Source organism: Anser cygnoides, chromosome 17 (genome assembly GCF_040182565.1).
Source record: "Anser cygnoides isolate HZ-2024a breed goose chromosome 17, Taihu_goose_T2T_genome, whole genome shotgun sequence".
Classification (NCBI taxonomy): Eukaryota; Metazoa; Chordata; class Aves; order Anseriformes; family Anatidae; genus Anser; species Anser cygnoides.
The window spans coordinates 11769442-11791435 of record NC_089889.1 but is presented as its reverse complement, the minus strand read 5'-3'; the positions used below and the strand labels follow the sequence as shown (position 1 = coordinate 11791435).

The following is a 21994-nucleotide window of genomic DNA, read 5'->3' as shown; positions in this document are numbered from 1 at the left end:
GTTTTCAGAGTAGTGCTAATTTTTTGTACATAATTGTTAAACAGAATTTTAAAACTATAATTAAAATACAGGAGCCCTAAAAACTGTGTCACAATCTGCACCATAAGAAGGAGAATTTCATATCCTTAATTACCTTCCACAACTCAAAATAGAAGTAAAACCTTCCCAACCCAATTCATATTATCCCTATGAACTCAGTCAATATCAATGATTAGTCACACTCCAGAACTTCAGAGTTCCACTTAAGTTTTGTTTTGTTTTTTTTTTTCCCATGAGACACAACTTAACTGTACTGCTCAAAACAAGTTGTCTCCAGAAAACAGGGAAAAATATTTACACTTTCTTAAGCTTCCTGTCTATCTGTGGCTCTACATTTAAGAAGATGACCGTTTCTGTTAGTCTAAATTCATTCTAGAAAAGAGTGTTTTGGAACATATTTTTAATGATTTGCAGTCTTAAATATGTACATTTTAGCAAAAAAAAATTAAGTACACACATCAAAACATAACTTCAAAAATCATATTTTCCCTCACATAAAGTGATTCAAACTAGATACTGAAGCAGTTAATGATGGAACCAGTGTTAACTAATATATAAAAACACAGAAGTACAATGAAGGTGCTAATAAAAGATCATACAGTCTGCCCACACATTGCTTTCTGCTTCTCCTGGCCATAGTTTGGTATGCAGCCAGTTATCCCCATGGAGAAAAATGAGCTTTGAGCAGCTCTCTGCATATAGCCACACACCCACACACAGCAGCAGTCTCTTCTTAACACCAAGGAAAGTTTGATTCCATCACCACCATTTTCTGAGAAAAAATCTATTCCTAAATCCAAATATATATGCAGCAGTCACAAAAAAAAATAAAATGATTTTTATGAAAATGGCAAACCAACATGTATGTATCAAAATAGATCTTCAGTACCACCACCTTAAGCTGTCATTAGGAAACACAGCTTTGATATTAGCAAACAAATACATCAAAATGCACCAACAGTGCCTTGAAAGTTCTAATCTTAATCATTTCTTCAGAAACCTAGTGTGGAAAAACTTAGAAGAAAAAGTCCTGCATGTCAGGCAATACTGATGTGGTCAGGACTTAATAAAAAAAGTTAGAAGTGAAAGCTTTTGTAAAGCATTCCTTTAGTCCTGGTACAATCAGTCCGATCTGTCAGATTATCATATTTAAAAATCAATTTATAAAGCGTGTCTATACTCCTACAGAGAAAAGGCAACCATCTGAGAAAGTTGCATATTAAATCCCTTAACAGCTGGGTGTACAAACAAGGCTAAAAATGAATAGTTGAGAAAAGCAGTCTAAAAATACAAATTAAAGCTCACATTAACTAAAAAAGACACTAAGGGATCTGCTTTAAAATATAAATCAAATATATGTAAATAGCTGCAAATGTATATTGAGACAAGTCTGGAAATCTTTTGATAATTAAAAGTTAGCTTTACAGGCCTGAACCGTACTGGCTAAAGCAAATTTTGATTTTAAAGAACTATAGTTTCAACACCAGCCATGACCTTTTTATTTTTTTCAAATCTGAGAGATTACCTAAGAAAACTCTAGTCAGTTCTCACAGAACTGATTTTATTTGTTGTTTCTATTTTACCTTCCCAAAGGGGCCCATTTTATTTGTTATTTTCCCTTATTTATTTTATTTGTTATTAAAGCAATCAAAACATTATAGTGCAGGCACCATTTTGCATTTCAAAAATACCTCCTAGCCAGCCAGCATAAAGCATCAGTGTGCACTGCAGCCCAGGAAGTACCAGGACAGATTCAGGCAAGAAGACCCAGAGCTCGCTCAGCAAAGACACGCTGCTCAGTCGCGAGGGATGGTTTTGGGACTAGACAGTACGCAACAGAATCGCGCTGACCGAAGTTTGAATTTCATGAGGTGACTCTAGAGGGAGCTGCTCCTCAGGGCTGGTGTCAACTTAGTAAGGAAGGAGAAGGATACAGACTAGAACTACAGTCTTTCCTTCCCATCCCTGTCTAAAGAGGGGAAGAAATCCCCTTAAAAATACACATCCTAGTAACACAACCATTTTCCTGCCATGAAAACAAGTATATCTTACCCCCAAGAGCAGCTGATTTCAGTTAGGATTGGACACACTGCTTTTAAGAGATATCCTTCCCCAGTAATACTTTCCTTTGTACAAATTATATTGGAACGACTTCATGAACATCCACATAACCTTCAAAGTATCAGAAAGGGGACAGAGAGAGGAAATCAAGAGAAACGGAAGAGTGATTAAATTAATAAGCCTTGTCATGGTGATATAAGCTCTCAACACAGCATGACAAGGTGGAAAATGCCCACCTTGCTGGGGCACTTGTGTTCTTCCTCAGTCAGCAGCAGCTCCGAAATTAAACACAAAGTCCAACATCAAAAGCCATGTTGGAAAGCTATCATCTAGGTTGGTACCGTCTCAGAGTATTTCATTTAATTAACTGCTACATCTGGATCAATTATTTTAGCACAACAGAGCAGTTTCTGCTGTTTCCTCCGAAGTGTGAAAAATAGATTAACAAAAGGTAACCAGCATACATCAACACGAACATTGCAATAGAAGATGGAAGAAAAAAAAAAGTCTATAGTACCAAGTGCTGATAGCGCTAGCTGAGCCAATTTACTTTCAAAGGAAGCACTGCCCACACGTCTAAAAAAACAAGTTAACTTACAGCTGATTATCTAGCGATTTCACAGCTAGATCAGCAACAGCCTCAACCAGCAGAGCTATCAGAAATGGTGCTAGTTGTGTAAAAGCGCCTCCAGTCTTAACATGGCTGAGGAGAAAAACATATCTGTATGGGAAAAGCTATAGGATGATTCTGGGGCACAGAACTCTCTTGAACCTCACCTGTACATCTTACCTCTTACCTTCCTTTGTCCTTTTATGCCACTCTCAAGCTCCCAGCTCACCTGTGCTTCTTCCTGCTCACAATGATTGACACCATCTGTCCTAATCCTGGCCCCCACACAGCATGCCTATAATCTCATCCCCCATCCCTCATGCTCTATTCTTTTTAGCATTATACTCATCTGTACCTTCCGCCCCCTCGTAAATGCTTGCTCAGGCCTAAAAAAAACAACCAAAACCAACCAGTGATACCATCAATCTGTGAATAGAGCAAGCTGAAGCAAAGCATATTTTCAGTTTGCTCGTCCTCTGTTTCCTCTCTAATCTATCTTTGGTGAAAGAGTTTACCAGAACCTACAAACTGTTGGATGAAATCAGTGATCTTTCCTTTTGGAGGAATGGCCTCATTTTAACTCTCAGTATCTGGTAATGACGATCACGAATCCACATCAATTCTGAAATAATTTTAAAAATCTTGAAAACTGCCACTTCTTATGATTCTACAGAAAAGATCTGGGCCATCTACCATAGCCTTACAAACCACTTACAAGAAATATTAGGATTACATTTATTCTCTTCTGAAAGATAATTTTGAAAAAATTTGAAAAATTTTTTCTGAAAGATAATTTTGAAAAAAAAATTTGGCTGGGGTACTAGTCCCACTGCCGGCCGTGCCTATGAATATCTCTGAGTTCTGGTTTATTTCGTATTAACCTAATTTTTGTATCATAAGTAGTCAGGGCCCTTCAGTTCTTTACTCCATGTAAGAGACAACAGAGACAGGCAAAATTTTACATCATAAACTACTTTTTGTTAGAGTTTTATTATTGTATATTTGGTTAGTCCTGGATCTATAATGTATTTTTTGTATGCCTTAGGGCTTCTGCTAGTCACCTGCAGGGGACAAGAGTAATTTTCTTTCACCACGTGATGCATAATTCTAGCATCTAAGGGTTTTTCTCACTTGTTCTAAGTGCTGGAATCAGCTACAGTTAGGGACAGGAAATAAGGTGGGGCCAGCTTTTAATGGAATTAAACTCGCAGTTGCCTGTTATCTTGTCACAGTCACATGCTTGCAGCCAAACCGGCAGCCAGACAAGTATTTCTCTCCCAGATCAAGAATTCTGAGGCTGTGATGGGAGGAGTTAGTTGGTTCCCCACAGCCTGATCCCATTTAGAATCATACTGGAGATTTATTTAACAAACACTCTAGTACAGGAACCTATGGCATAAGCAATGCCCTTGATTTCATAGAATGGTTTGGGTTGGAAGGGACCTTCAAGATCATCTCACTTCAACCCCTGCCATGGGCAGGGGCACCTCCCACCACACCAGGTTGCCCAAAGCCCCATCTAAGGTGGCCTTGGGCACCCCCATGGATGGGGCATCCACAGCTTCTCTGGGCATCCTGTGCCAGTGCCTCACCATTCTCATAGGAAAGAATTTCTACCTAATGTCTAATCTAAATCTTCCTTTTTTCAGTTTAAAGCCATTCCCCCTTGTCCAATCACTGCACTCCCTGACAAAGAGTCCCTCCCCAGCCTTCCTGTAGCCCCCTTTAGGTACTAGAAAGTTTCTATAAGGAATTGGAAAATCACTATTTCCCTTGATTGCTTCCTATGACCCATTATTGTCGTGCCTTTTGCTCTTCTGTTTGCTCTCACATTTGTTATAGGGCCACAAATTCTTCCTAGAACTCTTGGTACAGGACAACACGCAGAATATTTTCATTCAGTGGACCCTTCTAAACTACACATTGACTATATAATTTCTGGCAACAGGTCTAAGTGACTTAGGTGAACCCTTCTAACACTAAGTGGTTAGGAGAAAGAAGATTATGGGAAACAAGAACTTTTTATGCTTCTGTCCAGTTTTTTGAACTGTCCTTTCCCTAAAGGAATTGAAATTCCTACCTCTACTGTAGCTCCTTACCATCCAATGAACAGGGTTTAACCCAAAACTTGGCTTGACAGGCTTTAAATTATGAGCAAGGAAAGTTTCAAGGACCTTGTTAATGACACCCTGCAGTTGCCTGGCCTAACTGTGAGCAGCACTAGAGGCATTAGCTGTCATGCTGCAGACACAGGAAAACAGATCTGCATCACTTAGCAACCACAAGGGATAGACTTTTCAAGGAAAGGTTTTAAAAAGAAAAATTCTGCACTGATAAACTTGATGACTTAGGACTTTGCAGAGAAAGCATCCCACAACAGATAAGCCTGACCTCCAATTACTGCTTTGTTCCCCATCAAGAATGTGATTTTCATGGTAGTGTGGACAGAAACAGTTCTTTAATTTCCTCAGTAAAACACATACCCACACAATACTTTTTAAGTATGAAGTTATCTTTATCTCCCAGGGTTGCAGTGATACTGAGAATAAACTAGTCACTGCATTATTTAAATACAGATATATACAAGCCTCCATACATTCTTTGCCACATTTAAATCGCCGCCTTATAATATGCAAGTATTTACACCTTTTGATATAAAAATATCATTTATCAAGATTGTATTTAAAAAAAAAAAAAGAAACCACTAAGGTCTACTATCAAAGTCATTTTGGAGGAAATTAAGTACATTAATTTCAGCTCAGGAAAGACCAGGCCACACGAAGAAGAAATTTGACTTCAGTCGTAATTTCTCCAGAACACATTAATCTCGGTATTCCTTTGCTGTAGCCCTTCTATCTATTGCCAAAATCCAAATATAACTCCAATATGCATCTTCAGTACTAGGTCCCCTAAGAAAGTGTATCAGTCAATCTGCTACACCTCTATTACTTTTCAGCCTTCAACCTCCAGCACAGTTATACCACCGTTCACGAGACTTTACCTCAGGCTCCACTCCAGTTGCAGTCCTGAACCCCATTACATATACGTTTTTACCATACATGTGTGTTCATTGAGCCTCTTCTGACTGATACATGAATGGTCTAGCCTCGACAGACGGATTGCAGAACCCCAGGCAGAAAAGATAACACTTAAGTTATTTCACTTGTAAATCACAATAGATTTTAACCCCAGGTATCTACAGATACAATATTCAATTTTCCTCTTTCTGCTGACAGTATTAGATCATTTCACCAAAACAATACTTTTTTGGTTGCTACATCCTCTCCCTTCCTCCCTCTTTTATCATAAAAGCAACTCTACTAAGGAGGGACAGCCAAAGACTCCCATTTTATTACTGGCATAACCATCATATAACCTTGATTCATGGTGTGGGCAAGATCAAAGATGTCAACAGTGTCACCAGATTTGGTTGCACACTTCCCCTAGAAGCAACTATCACAACCAATACGATAGGAAAATGAAAACTCAGTTAAGACAGATCGACAACGAAGTCCCTTATGGGAACTAACTAGCAGCAACGAACGATGGTTAACACGAGAACACAGCACAGCGCCTTAGTGCATCGAGTCACTAACCCAGCTAAAGCCATCGCATCCCTGAGAGGCCTCTCGGTACTGAGGGAAGGACTTCTCAACTTAACATACTGCACTAATACTTTTTCAATAGCTCTATCATCAGGAACTAACCACCCACCAACACCAAATGGTTTATACCACACTATTTATATTCTTCTTTTTCCTGACTCCGTTCTCTCTGAAATCACTTTTTCTTTCGATTGAAAACCCTTTTTTCTGCATCTTTACCCCTCTCCACAAACACAAACCCTGTATACTTCACCCGAATCTACAGCCTCTTAACACACAGTGCAGCTATGTCCAATCTTCATATTTAACTCAACACAGTCAGCTGCCGTGGAGCTCCTTCTCTTGTTCCCTGACCCATCACCGCACATTCCCAGATCAGGGGAGCTCCATTTCTGTGGATCACTGATTCAGCCTTACACATCCCCAGCACTGTGGTGCCCACTCTCTGACCCAATAAAATGCCCCCCCTGCTTTTCCATCTCCGAACTCTTTAGTATTTTCCTTCTTTCAGAGATCTGCAATACCAGTAATGCAATCACCTACTGCTCCCTGGTTAACAGCAGCAACTAATTCAAAGTATTTGAAAAACAATTAAAAAATAACTGTTCTAGAATCAATCCTTCTATTCCTCTCCCTCTCCCTCACCCTAGAAATAATCACAGAACGGAACAACATGCACAACCCACAGCAGCAACAGATAAAGCCAGAATCTGGCACCTTCCCTAAAGCACAGCGCAGGCCAGTTAAAACAGCTTTTTTCCCCACACACACAACATCCTCACTGTAACAAACCTTTGTATTTTTCCAGTGGTCCTATGCACGTAAGCAATAAATTCCTACTTACTCTGATCTGAGGGCTCCCAATGCCTTGATGAATGAAAACCCCACAAATGGCAAATCTTCACCCGAGAAACCTGCCGGGTTCAACTGGCGCGCAGAGGATAAAACCCGCGAATTCTTCTCTGGTTCATCAAAATTTGAGGTGTCATCATCAGACTTGAGAGTAGGAACGAAGGGGGGAGGAGCTGGTGAAAAAAGCAAGGAGAAAAGACAAAATTCAGCTACAGTTCACTCTGCAACAGTCCCACTCATTCAGTGCTTGCAATGGCACTGCAGCTCCTGCTTTTAATCTTGCTAACACAAGCAGACTGAGCTGCTGCTCTCAAATCGTATTACAGCAACAAGAGATTAACCCTTCCGCTACCAACATGGCTTCCACTCTGCAGACAGAGGATCTTCCACACTGATTAAGCTGAGGTTTAGGTTTGGGACTTTGGGGTGGTATTTTCTTGTGGAGTTTTTTTTCATTTTGTTTTCCCAAACATACATTGAATCAAATCAAAACACCAGGCTAACGAAATCATTACTGCAATATAGCTAGAAGTCATTCGATTCCGATTCATCTAGAAAATGTCTCCAGCCTATCCATTTAATGAAGACACTACATGAGAACATAGCCTGAGCCCTTGCTAGTTAGATAAGGGATATTATCTACCCTTTAATACTGCCAAGAATCTCCCCAGCATGGGCTTCTAAGCAGCAGTAAACTAGCCTTTCTCCTGGAAGCTTTTAATAAATTACAGCTACTGAAAGCTAATTAGTCTTGAGGAAGAGAAGAAATATCAGCAAGATTTTATTTATCCAGAAGAGCTTGCTAAAGATCTGGAACTCTTCTTGGGACACCACTGCAGTCTGGCTCTGATACAATCAGCTCAGAAGAGAGGTATATATAGCTGGAATTACAATGTATTTTCTACTACAGTTTCTAAATTGGTACAATTTAACTTGCTAAGCAGTTGGTGGATTTCAGCTGATTTTCTAACATTTACCTCAGTTTAATTAACGAAGGGAACAAAAGGACAAGTAATTCTCATTGATGTGCAGCACCCCAGCTACCTGCTGGCTTGGCTACGTGTGCGAAAGGAATGAATGCAAAAGCCTGCTGTGCAATTCCTACCTCACTAAATCATTTTTTTTTTCTTTTTATTTCATCACTCAGGTCCTCACTCACTGCAAATCCACTAATCTCTTCTTTTGCTCTATGAAGGAGACAGCTCTTCAGTCGGTAACTAGAACACAGCCCATTGTCACAAGCTGATGGAAGTGTAGTGTGCTAAAACCGTTACCATGGATCCAGTATAGATCTCCTGTAGCTGAAGGGCTGATGAGAACTGAAGAACCGGGAACAAACATTACAACCCCTGCAGTGCAGGCTCCCTGCTTCTCACTCTCTGCATGCTCCGAGTTTAACCCTACCTGCCTGCATTCGTGACAGATGCTGATGCTTATCTGACTGACACAGGCAGAATGAGTCACGGCTGGAGCTTGCTAGCTCCCTCTAGGTTGCCAAAGCCTTTCACAGCCTGCCTTTTAACTCTTAATTCTCTAGACAAACCTATGCTTAAACTACCCACCAGACCAGTATTAATAGCCAAAAAAATCTGTCTCTGTAAACTACCAAATCACAACTGTACACGCATGCTTCGTTAGCAGCTCCCCAAGGAGCCATTCTGACGCTGCCGCCGAGCAGGGACTAGAGAAGGAATTCCATACAGCCGATAGGATGCTGCTCACGTACAGTAGTTCCAAGCACATCAGAATGAGATAAATGGGGGAAAATATACAAATTTAAAAGGTTCAGCAGTAAGCACTTTTACTTACTGGCCCCAGAACATTTAGATTTTCTGTCAATATCATGCATTTATTAAGTTCTGCTATTTTATTGGTTACAATGTGTATTTAGATCCAGTATAATACTGACATCTATGTATTGTAAACATATTTTTGGAATACAGATTGTTTATTAGGATCTTTTTTTTTTTTAATTCACTTAATGTCAGGACAACATCAAGCTACTCCTTCATATGCTCTTGATGATTAAAAAGATGGAAGCAACATAATACAGTTCATAAGTATATCATCTTTAATGCAGATATAACCCCAAAGTTACAGTTAATTCATAGCAGAGGAGGATAATTACAGGAATTAATATTTTTTAGTTTAGCACCTCTGCTTAAAGAACTTTGCAAACCCTCTTAGAGGAAGGGGTTGCCATGAGGTTTTTAGTATTGTCTTTGAAGACAGATTGAGTTGATGAAGCAACGTAATTGAGAAAACAGCAAACTATTCCCTTCATTTGGGGAAATCTAGAATTTTTCTTAAAGAGGTAGCAAAAAACAATATAGCCACATTTTTATAATGGTATAACATCCCTGTTATATACTCCTCAGACTCTGACAGTTAACTTCAGCTTATAAAGGGAGATCTAGTGTCTTCTTTCTCACCGGAAGGTAGCTTAGGAGCTCTAAAGAGTCATCTTCAAGCCATTACAATTAAAAAGAAAGTCTTTCTTCTTACCAAGAATAAGAATACCTAGCCAAATTACACGCATAAAAATATACAATTTAAATATGCCTATGATCAGCACACACTTAAAAAGATAAAATAGATTCAATAGGGGAACAATAGATGCAAAAATGAAAAACTGAATGTGAGACAGACTAAACCCTTGGGGCTGGTGGGTATCTAATTTAAAGAGCACAGAATTTTACACTACAGTTTCTTCTAATGTTTAATAGATGGGCACAAATAAGAGAAATTGTGAACACTATTTTGAAAAATATTGAAAATCCATTTGCTCTCTATTTTACATTCACTAAAAAATCCATGACTGACAGTCCAAAAACTGCAACTTTGCAGTATAACCTTGTTACAATACTTTTATCAAGAAACAGTAGTGACTAACAAAAAAAAAATTAGATCAGTCATTAAAAAAAAGGGGGGAGGCAAAAAAAACACCTCAAGATGTTAAGTCATTCTGAACTGTCAACAGTGATTGCAAATGAGATTCAGAGCTTCTTCCGAAGTTTCAGGACACTGGAGAAAACCCACTTAGGAATAAGAGGGAATATCTCTATGTGAAAAAATGCTAGGTCCATTCTGTCTGATTACTTGGTAGCTCCTTCTTAGTCCATTATTCCTAAGACTAAGAAGTCCTCCGCCTGATGTCCAAAATGCCTACAGAATAAACAGAGGAGTCTTGTAAAAGCAAGCTAATATGGATATCAATTTGGTTCTCAATGAGGGTCACATGGTGACGCAATCTCTAGCCAATCTCTAATAATCCATTATTATTTCTTGCTTAGAATCACAGGACTCACAGTTATTGTATTTTTGGAACAAGAATGAATGCAAATGGATAGATGTGCTTATCAGTTCCTTCTTTAAAAGGAAGAATCCTTCAGCAGAGGTCAAGATAAGCCTACAAGAACTAAACGCTAAAACCACACCATCACATCTGACAAGGTGAAAAATTTGCACTTCTTTCAGGCTCACCCAAAAGGAAGGCAAAACTATTAGTCAAAAAAGACAGTAGACCTGATGCTTCTACTCTTTCAAACTGTATAAAGACCTCTTTCTTCCTTTGATATGTTTCAAATGAACGTATATGTTCTGTTTACCATTTAAAGTATCTTGGAAGGAACTGCACGCTTTAAAAAAAGCCAGTTGCTTGCCTAGATACCTCCCTACTTGTGGAAGGATGTAACCCTCTTCCATCTGTTCCAAAGAATGACTTTCAGAGGAAAAGGGGGTGTTGTAGGTTGCTAAGTTAAACCAAAAACACAATGCAGTACTTTAACCAGTTTATCATCAAGATTGGATAAAATGTCTCTTCTGGAAAAAAAGGGGGATTCGTTTGGTTGTTTTTGGCGGGGAGGGGGAGGCCTGGTTTGTTTGTTTGTTTTCCCTGCACTAGCGTGTGTATCTGTGACTAGTTGAAGGAATATTGCCTTAATTAGGTCCTTCCCTCCTTTCAAAATATTTTTGTGCAAATTCAGAGAAGAGAGAGCACATTTCCCCTAGGACAGTGAAAGACTTAAATTAAATAGGAAATTTACAGGAAATACAAAACACTTCTAAAGAATAAAAGTGTGTCTTCTCTTGATCTACGAGGTGATCTATATATACTTGCTGGGGAGAAGCATCCGCACAGCCTTTTTAAGTAGGTTAGGCGTTAGTCTCTCATGTTTTAAGAGGCCTATTTCAGTACAGTGTTATGGAAGAAAAAGAGAAAATAGCAGGTCTAACGGACATAATTTAAGGATGTTTTGTCTAGGGCCACTTGAACAAAGACATTATATTAGTTCTAAGCCATCTATGTAACAGTATCTTAACATCTTCTCTGTTCTCTCAAGGCAATGATCCAACACATACATTTCTGTTAATAAAAGTCATCTTCAAGCTGACATGAAAGTGATCTCCACTTAGAGAGACAAGTCAACACATTTTTTCTGAAGGCAAACAGCTAAATAAAACATCACAACGTTTAACTGTTAGCATACTGAATGACAATTTGGGGTTTAGGATGAATTACAGAATTATGAACAGGGAGATATAGGTTACTGCCTGTTTAATAGCAGAAAACAGCCTAAGATCAATCTTCAACACTTTCTGAAGTCCTCCAGTTTGCACAAGACCTTCGTTCCTTTCTTCTCATATATTTAGCTTCCCCATGCAAGACCAAATATGCCATTCCAATTTCAAGACTTCTTGGAAGACAGTTACAAAACAGTTCTTAAAATGAATGACTCTTTATGCTATACATATATACCAGATTACAACAGAATCTTCTGACAATCTCTCAGATAAACTTTATTAGACAGATTTTTTTCATTTCAGATTAAACAGCTGATATGATTTCTGGTTTTCAGACAACAAGAGGTGGTTAGCAATATTATTATTAATACTGACAGATTATACAGAATGTAGCCTTGTTGTCAATAAATCTGGTATGTCACCCCCCTGTATTCTACCTCACATTCTAGATACTTATCAAATACCCAGTCATACCATATCAACTTTTCAGTTAAAATCCTGATCATTTAGCTGAATCACAGCTAAAGATAAGTTAATTCTAGTAAATAAAAATCCAAATATTTTTGGAAAATTCTGTCAGATAAAACAATCTTCTGAAAGTTTTGGTTTTTTAAAAGCTTTAGAAGTCGTTAAATAGGAGAAGCTGGTGAATACAGGCAGCAAAACCTGCAAACATGTTTCAATAAAACACTCTTAAGGAAGGATAAAATTACCAGTTGACAGATTCAGTTAAAGTTCATCTTTGGTTAACGACTGGGTTCTCTTTATGTAACTTAAGAGCTGCTTCTACAGACAAATGTTAACTGACCCCAAGAAAGATGGGAGCTTTTTGAAAGGCAACTATCTTTTGGGAGGGGTTTACTTAAAAATCAAATGTTTCATAGGTTACCGTAACAACAAAATGTAACACAGAAAACCCCCTTAATTGCACATTCTTAACCAAAAGTGGTGCATTAAGAATGGTTATCCTGGAGTGCCCAGCATGATAATTTAAATACTTGCAAGGCATGGGTACCAATTTTTTCCCTACCATTCTCAGTCTGAAATAGAAATAAAATCATTGCTTTTATAGGGTAGAGGGAAGTCTGAGTGTGTTGACACAGAATTGATTTAACAATGACCTGTTAGAGATAAATTCATATTCTATACCCCCAAAATCTAACCATATTAACTTGAGGAAGTGAGATTCCTCAGTCTAATTCTAAATCCTGTGACCCCTTCCAGCACTCACTGGCTTCCTAATTTTCTCAGGCTGCCATTGCTCCAGTTAAACCCCACTATCATGGGGGGTCAAGATAAGAAAGAAACCTCTTAGATAGCCCAGGCTGAACCCATCAAGGCTTTTGAATAGAACTACAGTGATGCTGCCCTGAATAGGCCAGCAAATGGAGAACCACTGCAGAGAGCAAAGCAATAGGTGATACATCGAATCTGCTACTAAAATCAAGAGGACTGCTGTGTTTTGTGCCAGTTACAATGAGGTTTTTAAGATGTATGAGACATAACAACCAAGTCAGGGGTCAAAACTGCATGGCTCTTCACCATAGGTGGATCTGGATATTACAGGGAATGATGCAATCCACTGGACAGCTGCAGGCGAAAACAGGATTTAAAAAAAAAAATCCAAATGACTATTTTAACCTTTATAATGACATCAGGGCTTGCCCATCAAAATTACTGTTATTACATGAAATGGCAAAAAGACTCTCAATTAACTTGTGCAGTTGTGTAAATGCTGGACAGGCAATTGACAGAGAAACACCACAGCATATGCTCAAATGACATTTTTTTTTTCCAGATACAAGATAATATGATAAAAATGCAATACAAAAATTTCAGAAATGGAAACTGATAGCTTAGACAGGATTCTGGGTAAAGAAGGCATTGTGAGCTGAAGCCTGGGAAACATGCGTTGAAACGATGAGAAGGATTTCTCACTCAGGGCTCAAAGGCTCTCTACGGGCAGAAACAATGACATTTACCAGAATGGCAGCTCCACAAGTTCAGAATTAATGAATCAACAGAAAAGTGAGTAAACATTCTGTGGAGCTGACAGATGAAGTGCTGAGATAGTCATCAAAAGCAGAAGCATTGGCTTAGCAATTTATGGAAATTAGAGCACAATCATTGCTCTTACTACAGGGCAGCATATTTTATAAGGAATATATGGCAGACATGTTCTTTGCACAGATAATCTTACAGTCCAAATAACTTAAAGAGTATCCAATGTGACTCAGGCAGAGATTGCTGATGACCTGGGAAATACTTGTTTTTGCCACAATGCTGGTGCCTCAGTACTTCCAAATACTAAATTCTGTTATTTCCTTTGTATTATAAACTACTTTCTGCATAGAAAGTTATCTGCTTCATTGATTTTATTCCATTCCTAGCAGAAGGAACAGATTTTTTTTAACCCAAAAAAATTAGTCATTTATTAGTCACATTAACTTTGAAAAAAAACACCAGTGCCCCCTACGACCTCTGACATTTTATCACCTACAGAAGATAAAAAAAAATATATCTAGAAACTGGATCACAAGCAATGAGAGAAAGATAAAGATAAAATTTAAAAAAAAAAAAGCCAAAATTAATCAAACTGAAGTGCAAAAGGCCTGAAAGAACACACTGATGCATTTTAATCTGATAAAAGACATGTAAAGGCCACTGTGATTTTCTAGTCTAGTACCTACAGTAATATGGCAATTGCATCAGAAATTCATATAGAAACGTATTAAACTTCATCTTACCTTACAATTTTCATCTAAGAGATGTTAACACATCCTATCCAAAAACCAGAACAAATTGTTTTGTTAAAAACATGTACACCAGAACACAGTCTTGTTTCATTATTAATGGCTCATATCAAACGCACTTAAATACATTGTACACATTTTCATGTTACTCAAGAAATGTTTATGAATACAGTGTTATTCTACTTACAGTTACGGATATTATTCCAGTCAATTTTAGCAAAGAATGGATGGCAGCAGAGTCCCTCATAACCCAGCCTTTCCTTCTGCCCACAAAGCAAGCTCTGGATCAGATCAAGAAATTCACCACTGACTTTCACATCCTCTGGGAACTTCAGAAACCTCTGGGTTAGAAAGAAAAGAATTTTGTTCAGTAGCAAAACAGTCTCAGAACAGTAAGATTCTTAAGCTTCAATAACCTGAGATACATCAGGCAAAAGGGATGAATAGTAGATAAATATTAGATCAGACAAACAGTAGACCCAGTTCACCATCTTATGCTGAACAATGGTCAATGGCATACACAAACAGAAGAGTACAAGACACTTCCCCAGAGAATCCTCCCAAGCTTCCAAGCATTTGTGGCTTAGGATTTTCTGAACCAGGGATGATATCTTCGTATTTGCCAGATCTCAATGCATTCTTCTTTGAAGATTCTTCTGGGTTTGTTTAGTTACTCCTTGAACCCATATAAATGTTCAGTAGCTGCAAATTTATGCTGGGGAGATCTTTGCCATAATGTGCTGTGTGAAGTATCCTTTTGGGTTTGTTCTGTAGTCAGTGCTGGCTACTTTCATTTGATGCCCCTAATTCTCATACTAGAAGATATAATAGACAATCACTCTTCATTCACTTTTTCCCAGATAAATGATTTTTTTTTCCTATTAACTCGTACCATTCGATGTACTATTTTTGTTCTGTTACTAAGAACTAAATGAACATTTTTCTAGATCATAATTTCAAAATACTTTTCTTGAGCCCACCACTAGGTAAAGTTGGGATACTTTTCCTTTTACATGCATTGGTTTGAATTTATTTACACTAAATTTCACATGACATTTTAATCAGACACTCAATATCCTCAAGTCTTTTTGCAGCTCTTCATAGTTGGCCCTTGCTTTACTATCCAGAAATACTTAGTATCATTTGAAAACTTTATCAATTCATGATGCATCCTTTCAATTTTTTTCCTAGATTATTTTGGAGATGCTACACTTACAGGTCCCTAAAACGGACAGCTAAATCTTTTTTAATTACTGTATTGCAGATGGTTATTTTTGGACAGCTGCTATAAAAAATAACTTTATATCTGCAATACAGAGGTATGTATAAATAAAATACTAAAATCTTTATAAAGCATATATATATATACACACACATACACTAAATATTTTATGAACTTGTCAAAGTAAGAAACATCCATAAGCTCCTTTTCCCAACTGTAAAAAAAATATATAGTCTTTAGTGACAACCTTTTTACCCAGGAACATGGAAGGAATTCTCTCTACCTGGAAATTCATGATGTTATTGAAAGTTTTTGCTGATGTTCCCTCAGTGAACGGAGATCTTCCATAAATCATTTCATATGCAATGACTCCTAAGGACCACCAGTCACATTCTGGGCCATAAGAAGCTTTCCCATCCCCATTCAGTCCTGTCAGCATTTCTGGTGCCATGTAGTCAGGTGTACCAACAGGTAGCTTGGCATTTACCTGGAAGCAGTAGAAGCAAAGATATTCCAAGTGAAGTTACAGAAAGAAAGCTATTTGATACAAAAAAGGCGTCAAATTATTAGAGCTGTCACTGCAAACTATATGCAGCTGAAGTAAAATAGCAGCATTATAAAAAGCACAGCATTACCGAACACTGATGTTTTGAGCAGTATGCATACTCTAGCACTACTTACTGCTTCAACTGCTATTAATGGGAACAACAGAGCTCAATTTTCAAAAAAGTCAAATGTAGACTTAACTATTCCCTGCTTTCATTCCATTCTGTGTCATCCCTACCTTTTTGCCTTGTGTTCAGGATCAGCTAGTATTCAAATTTCATGAGTGCTTAGAAAAGGTAATTCAGAAACCAAAACTGAAATTATACTTGCACTGTCATAAAAGAGTGAAACAAACAAGCAGGGAAACTAACACAGAAACCTGAAGAAGACTGAAAAGATAGATAACATATGAAGAAAAAAAACTTACAAGAAAAATGCAATGCAGAGAAACACCGGAAAGGGAAGAACGAGGAAAAATGAAAAAATGAAAGATCGGAAATCATGGAACAAATGAGGAATCTGTTCTATAACTCCATATTCTCACTTAGTTCTATTTCAAATTATTGTTTGAAATTGTATGCAGTTTGCTAATTTTAGAATCAACTTATAAAAAAGTTCAACTTATTCACAGCATTGAATACAGTGCCTTTTGGTGGGTAAAGCTGAATCCCTGAACATTGGAATGTGACTCAATTTAATTTAGAGCTCCCTGTCTTCAAAACTATGCCAGCTTAGTTACAGCAAACATAACTTTCAGTCCAATTGCAAACAACTGTAAATCCATAACCTTCTTTAAACACAGCATTTAACAGTTGTGAGAATCTCTAAAAATATGATTTTGTATTGCAATACAGCACCATTGGAAAGACTTGCCTTTACCCTACTTACATATTAAAATTTGGATACGCAAATATATATTTACTGAGAGCTGCAAAAGACAGCCAAGTTCATGTTCAAAAAGACATTCATGAATGGAAAAAAATCATTGTGAATAGATTCCACATTGAACAGGAAAGGCAGAACAAGGTGTAATCAAGGAACACATATAACATCAGTTCTCTTTTTGACTGGAATATCCAAACAAGCCATAGACAAATCTTAAATCCACATTGTTACCATTTTGTTTATTGTCATTTTCGCAGCTGACCCAAAGTCCACCAGTTTAATGTGTCCTATTCGGTCAATAAGAACATTCTCTGGTTTGATATCTCTGTAAGCAAAGAATAAAGCAATCAGTACCTTTTTATGCTGTTCCCTACTGTCACATCTGCACATCAGTACCTCGCTTTTCAGCTACACTCAACCATATGCTCAGCTGCATAACACCTTAACAATGGATTTGGATTTGAGTCTTACTTCCAGTCGTTATTCTGCTTCCAAGTAAATATGAAATTAGTGAAGTTCCCCATATTTCATGGAAATTTAACAGTCGTTGACAAAAGATGGAAAGAAAAGATGGTTTTGCACTAACCTATTGTGATACTTTGCCTATGTTGTAACTGAGTTACAGCAAAGTATTACATAGCTTTCATCCTAAATTTCCTCCCAACTTATTCTGTGCATCTTTCAAATCCAGGCAGCCACCTTGCATTAGAAAGCCACAGCCTGTATGCTCTAAGTGCAGCCACTACAGCTGCTTGGAACATAAAATGCTACATAACATTTTCAAAGTCTCAGAATAGAATAAATTTACGGAACAAGTCTTCCTTAGAAAGGGACACCTATAAAAAAAAGGAAATGTTCAGTTATATCCATCAATAAATGGGATAAATCACTAATGTGATTTGAAAAATGCATACAGTTATAGCCTCCATGCCTTGATATGATCTTTAGAAAACTCAGTGATATTTAACTATTCCAACATACTATACTGCCCTGTTCACCCATACAACAAGCTTTAACAATTACACTACTTTCCTGTAATGTTTGGTTCTAATAACAACAAGCCTTCATTGCTGGAGAAGATTTTTGTTCCATAGTGCAACATTAAGGCCTATTTTTACTAAGCCTCCAGAAAATATATGTAACAATCCTCTTCTAATTTCAGTTTGAACTTTATATCAAAGTTAATGCTTTTAGCTGCAATTATAGTTGGAGTATGATTAATTTTCTAATTTTCTCTCCTGATACAGCACGTGAAACACTGTCCTTGAAGAGGACAGAATATAAAAAACAAGAATGCATCATTCCAGAACGCTATCTGGAACAATACTGATTAAATACTATGTCCAATGCAAAGCAATCTTTACCTACCGGTGTACATAACCCATCTGATGAACACTATGAATAGCCAGAACCAGCTCTGCAAGATAGAACTGCACCATAGTCTCATCCAGGTGGTCCTCATATCGGTTTAAGAGTGACAGTAAGTCCCCTCCAGGCTGATACTCCATAACCTACATAAAGATTTAGAGGAAGAGATACAATTTATATGTATCTAAGACATTCCGTTCAACTCCCCCTTATTATACAGGACACATATCAAAGAGCAGAATGGAATGCAGGAAAATTTACAGAAGATAAGCACATTTCAGCCATCACATTCTTCTTAAGTATAACAATGGTAACAGCGTTCAATAAAGAAGAAACAAAGTATTCTTTACCAAGTAGAGATTTTTCTTGTCTTGAAATGCATACTGTAACTGTGGAATCCATGGACTGGTACTCTGAGATAATATACTGCGTTCTTCTTCAAAAAATGACACCTATAAAAAAGAAAATGTTCAGTTACATCCTGATCAAAATGCGTTAGAATATATCAGAATTCCCTAGTTTTAGAAAGATGAAAGTCTGTGCCAAAGACACACATCACTAACACAAAAAAATACTTAGAAACCATTAAATGCCATTTCCTTGTGATATGCACCTTTAAAGGAGTAATTTTACACCTTCTGCTTTCAGTTCCCCTCACACCTTTTGTTTAGTTCCTTTGCAACTGTACAGTCCCTGCAGCAAAGCTCACCTCTCCCGTCAAACTGGAGAAGCATCTACCAGTTTGGAGTGCCATCCTGACCTCATCTGGATTGGCCCTAATAAAATAAAAGTAATCTCAAAAAGCAGAAAAGATGCTGCGACAATTACAGAGTAGCATCTCACAGCTAATTCTGTAACAAATTCATGTAAGATATAATACAAGTTTATCTTGAAATCCTACTTTAACAACTATTCCATTATTCATATGTGCAGCCGGACAACAAGGAATTAGTTTTATTACAGAAATATTGCTAGTTCATCAAGATCAGTGGTCCCTACTTTCACTGTGTGTCATACTGAGGGTAACATTATAGTTTGCTTTTCTTGCCAACCTGTGCCACGGCAAGAGTAATTTCAATTTAATTTCATTTTTGACAACCACAGACAGTGAAGAGAATCTCAGGAGCAACATAACTGCAGCCATATATTGGGAACAACTCATTTAGATATCACTGTACAAGTTCATGAGGCCTTTCACGGAATCTGTCCTCCATGCCATCTCTCATCAATGAAAGATTAACTTCTACTTGTCACTAGCCTCTGGAAACAACCTCCATTACCTTTTTTTTTTAATCGAAGTTTTCAAGTAGCACATCTCTCAAGTTAATGAGAGGCTCTCCATAAAAATTCAGTCACCAGTTTGCTTTCACACCCACTCTTGACATTCTACATTGCTCTTTAAAATTAAAAAAATAACTTAACGAATAGATTGCCTGAAAATTCAAGACATCAAGTTGTTCATCAAGCTGATCAATACAGATTTAGTATTTTCTTCATCTATTGTTTCTTGTTTAATAATTAGATGATAAGCTCTTTGAGACAAGGATTTTTTTTGTTTTGAATGGTACCTCACCTAGTAGATTCATGGTCTATGATGATGACTTTTAGCCACAGCAAAACTACACACAAATGTGTTACTTCACTGAAATGTGAAATGATTTTCCCATTCCATATTAAATAAAAATTTGTAAATTTATAAAAATTAAATTAAGTATAATTGTAGTGACAAAAAGGAAATGCTTCACAACTTGTAGTTTGTTGTACTACCATCATAACAACAAAATATACATACGTGCTCCTGCGCCAACAAGGACTCCTTGCTCATCACCTTCATAGCATACACATCACCTGTAGCTTTCTCTCTTACTACTTTTACATCTGCAAAGTGACCACAGCCAACCACACTCTTTACTTCAAAATCCTTCACACTTGGTTGCAGTTCCCTTAATTCAGCTATAGTCTCTGCATCTATAAAAATAAAACACTTATTTTTACACTAAATATGAACACAACATTCGCAACAGGGAATAGAAAAATAAAGCAGTCTTCTCATTCCAGTCTCTATAGAAATGTTAAATCATTCCAGAATATGCTTCTTTAAAAAAAGTGTATACAAGTACTAGAAAAAGACAGTATTAATGCATAGTTAAGACTGAAATATGGTGCATACAAAAGAATCAGGAAATGCTAAGACAGTTCCCATAGCAACCATAATTCTATCCCATTCATAACATCAGAGGCTGATAGCCTCTTTTGTTTCTAATTTCTTTCCAACCATCGTTTGCCAACACAAAATATATTCGTTAAATCAGAGGGCTTTATCCAGTGAGTTCCACAAGTCAAGTGGCAGGGTTCAGCCCTCTGCCTGTGGGAGGCACTAGTCTATTGTCTAACAAATAACCGTTGGCATTTATTTCAGATGTTTGGTTTAAGCTTCCCATTGACTAGTTTCCAACGGAATGCATTGTGATAAACAAGTGCTCTCTGTAGAGTGTTCTAAAAATTCTTCAGACTCCAGCAAAAAACTACTCTCAGCCTAATTAACATCTTGAAACTGTTGGATGGAACTCTTACAGAGTACATAAATTACCTTTAACAAATTTTTTTGTGTATCCTAATAGAAAAGTTGATTAAGCTTTTTTTTTTAAAAAAAGAAAGAATCTGAGCATGTTGTCAGTAACAGATTTCTTCCATTGGGAATTATTTCTGAAGTACAGGATTACTACTTATAGGTCACACAGGCGAAATAGGCTAAGACATGGAATCTGAAATACTAATTCAAGCTGAAAGAGACACATATTAGCAAGTTAATTTCTATATCTCTCCTCCCCTTTAGTCACTGCCCTGCTTCAAACTTCTGATATAACTTCATTATATATACTCGGAACTTTATACTTTTATCAAAAGTGCCTCTTCAACTACAAGTAAAATACAAGCTATGAAGCGTGTGCTTTAGAGTCACAGCACTTCAAAAGCCACTGGCCTTTTTGGGCCTGACAAGGTTCCCCTTGCAACATCGGGTCTGTCCACAAGAAGTCAGATGCAAGTCCTACGTTACAATCATTAACAAATAACTAGAGCATCATTTAAACATTTATATTTTTAAGCATTATGTTTTAAAATAACACCTAAAGATTAGTCTAAAAACCACTTACACTTCTTGACAAAGTTGCCCACAGGTTTAATTTTCATTAAAGAGGGGTTTCTGCATTCTTCAAAAAGAACGAATAAAGAATCAAGGATGCCTTCCCGGGAGAGAGGAGACATCTGCTGTTGAGTCACAAAGAGTGGCTTCCCCTGGAATAAAAAAGAAGCAACAGCAGATGGAGTATCAGACAACAATGAAAAGCCTCAAATCAATAACATATGTATAGAACAGATTATATATTATCTATTTAAAAATTATTACTTTAGAAATTAGACAAATAAGGCAAAAAGCACCAGGTAAATATATCAATTCTCTACGTCAATCTGTAAGAGCTGTCACAGGTATTTGACTCCTAGACAAAGCAATCTTGCAAAGGTTGTT

General features: G+C 37.3%; 1 protein-coding gene across 22 annotated transcripts in view; it reads right to left on the bottom strand.

The window, feature by feature from the left end:
* CIT (citron rho-interacting serine/threonine kinase) overlaps positions 1-21994 on the bottom strand; it is a 120748-nt gene that overhangs the window by 48874 nt on the left and 49880 nt on the right. For 21 of the 22 annotated variants that reach the window (XM_066978899.1, XM_066978898.1, XM_066978902.1 and 18 more), the window contains 8 exons: positions 21621-21762; positions 20258-20433; positions 18816-18917; positions 18466-18608; positions 17329-17422; positions 15950-16153; positions 14632-14785; positions 7160-7340 (listed from right to left, as the gene is read on the bottom strand). In XM_066978899.1, coding sequence (XP_066835000.1) covers positions 7160-7340; positions 14632-14785; positions 15950-16153; positions 17329-17422; positions 18466-18608; positions 18816-18917; positions 20258-20433; positions 21621-21762 — 1196 coding nt within the window. Of the gene's footprint in view, positions 1-7159; positions 7341-14631; positions 14786-15949; positions 16154-17328; positions 17423-18465; positions 18609-18815; positions 18918-19174; positions 19242-20257; positions 20434-21620; positions 21763-21994 lie in introns of those variants that run through there. The other variant, XM_048063855.2, reaches the window with a different exon arrangement.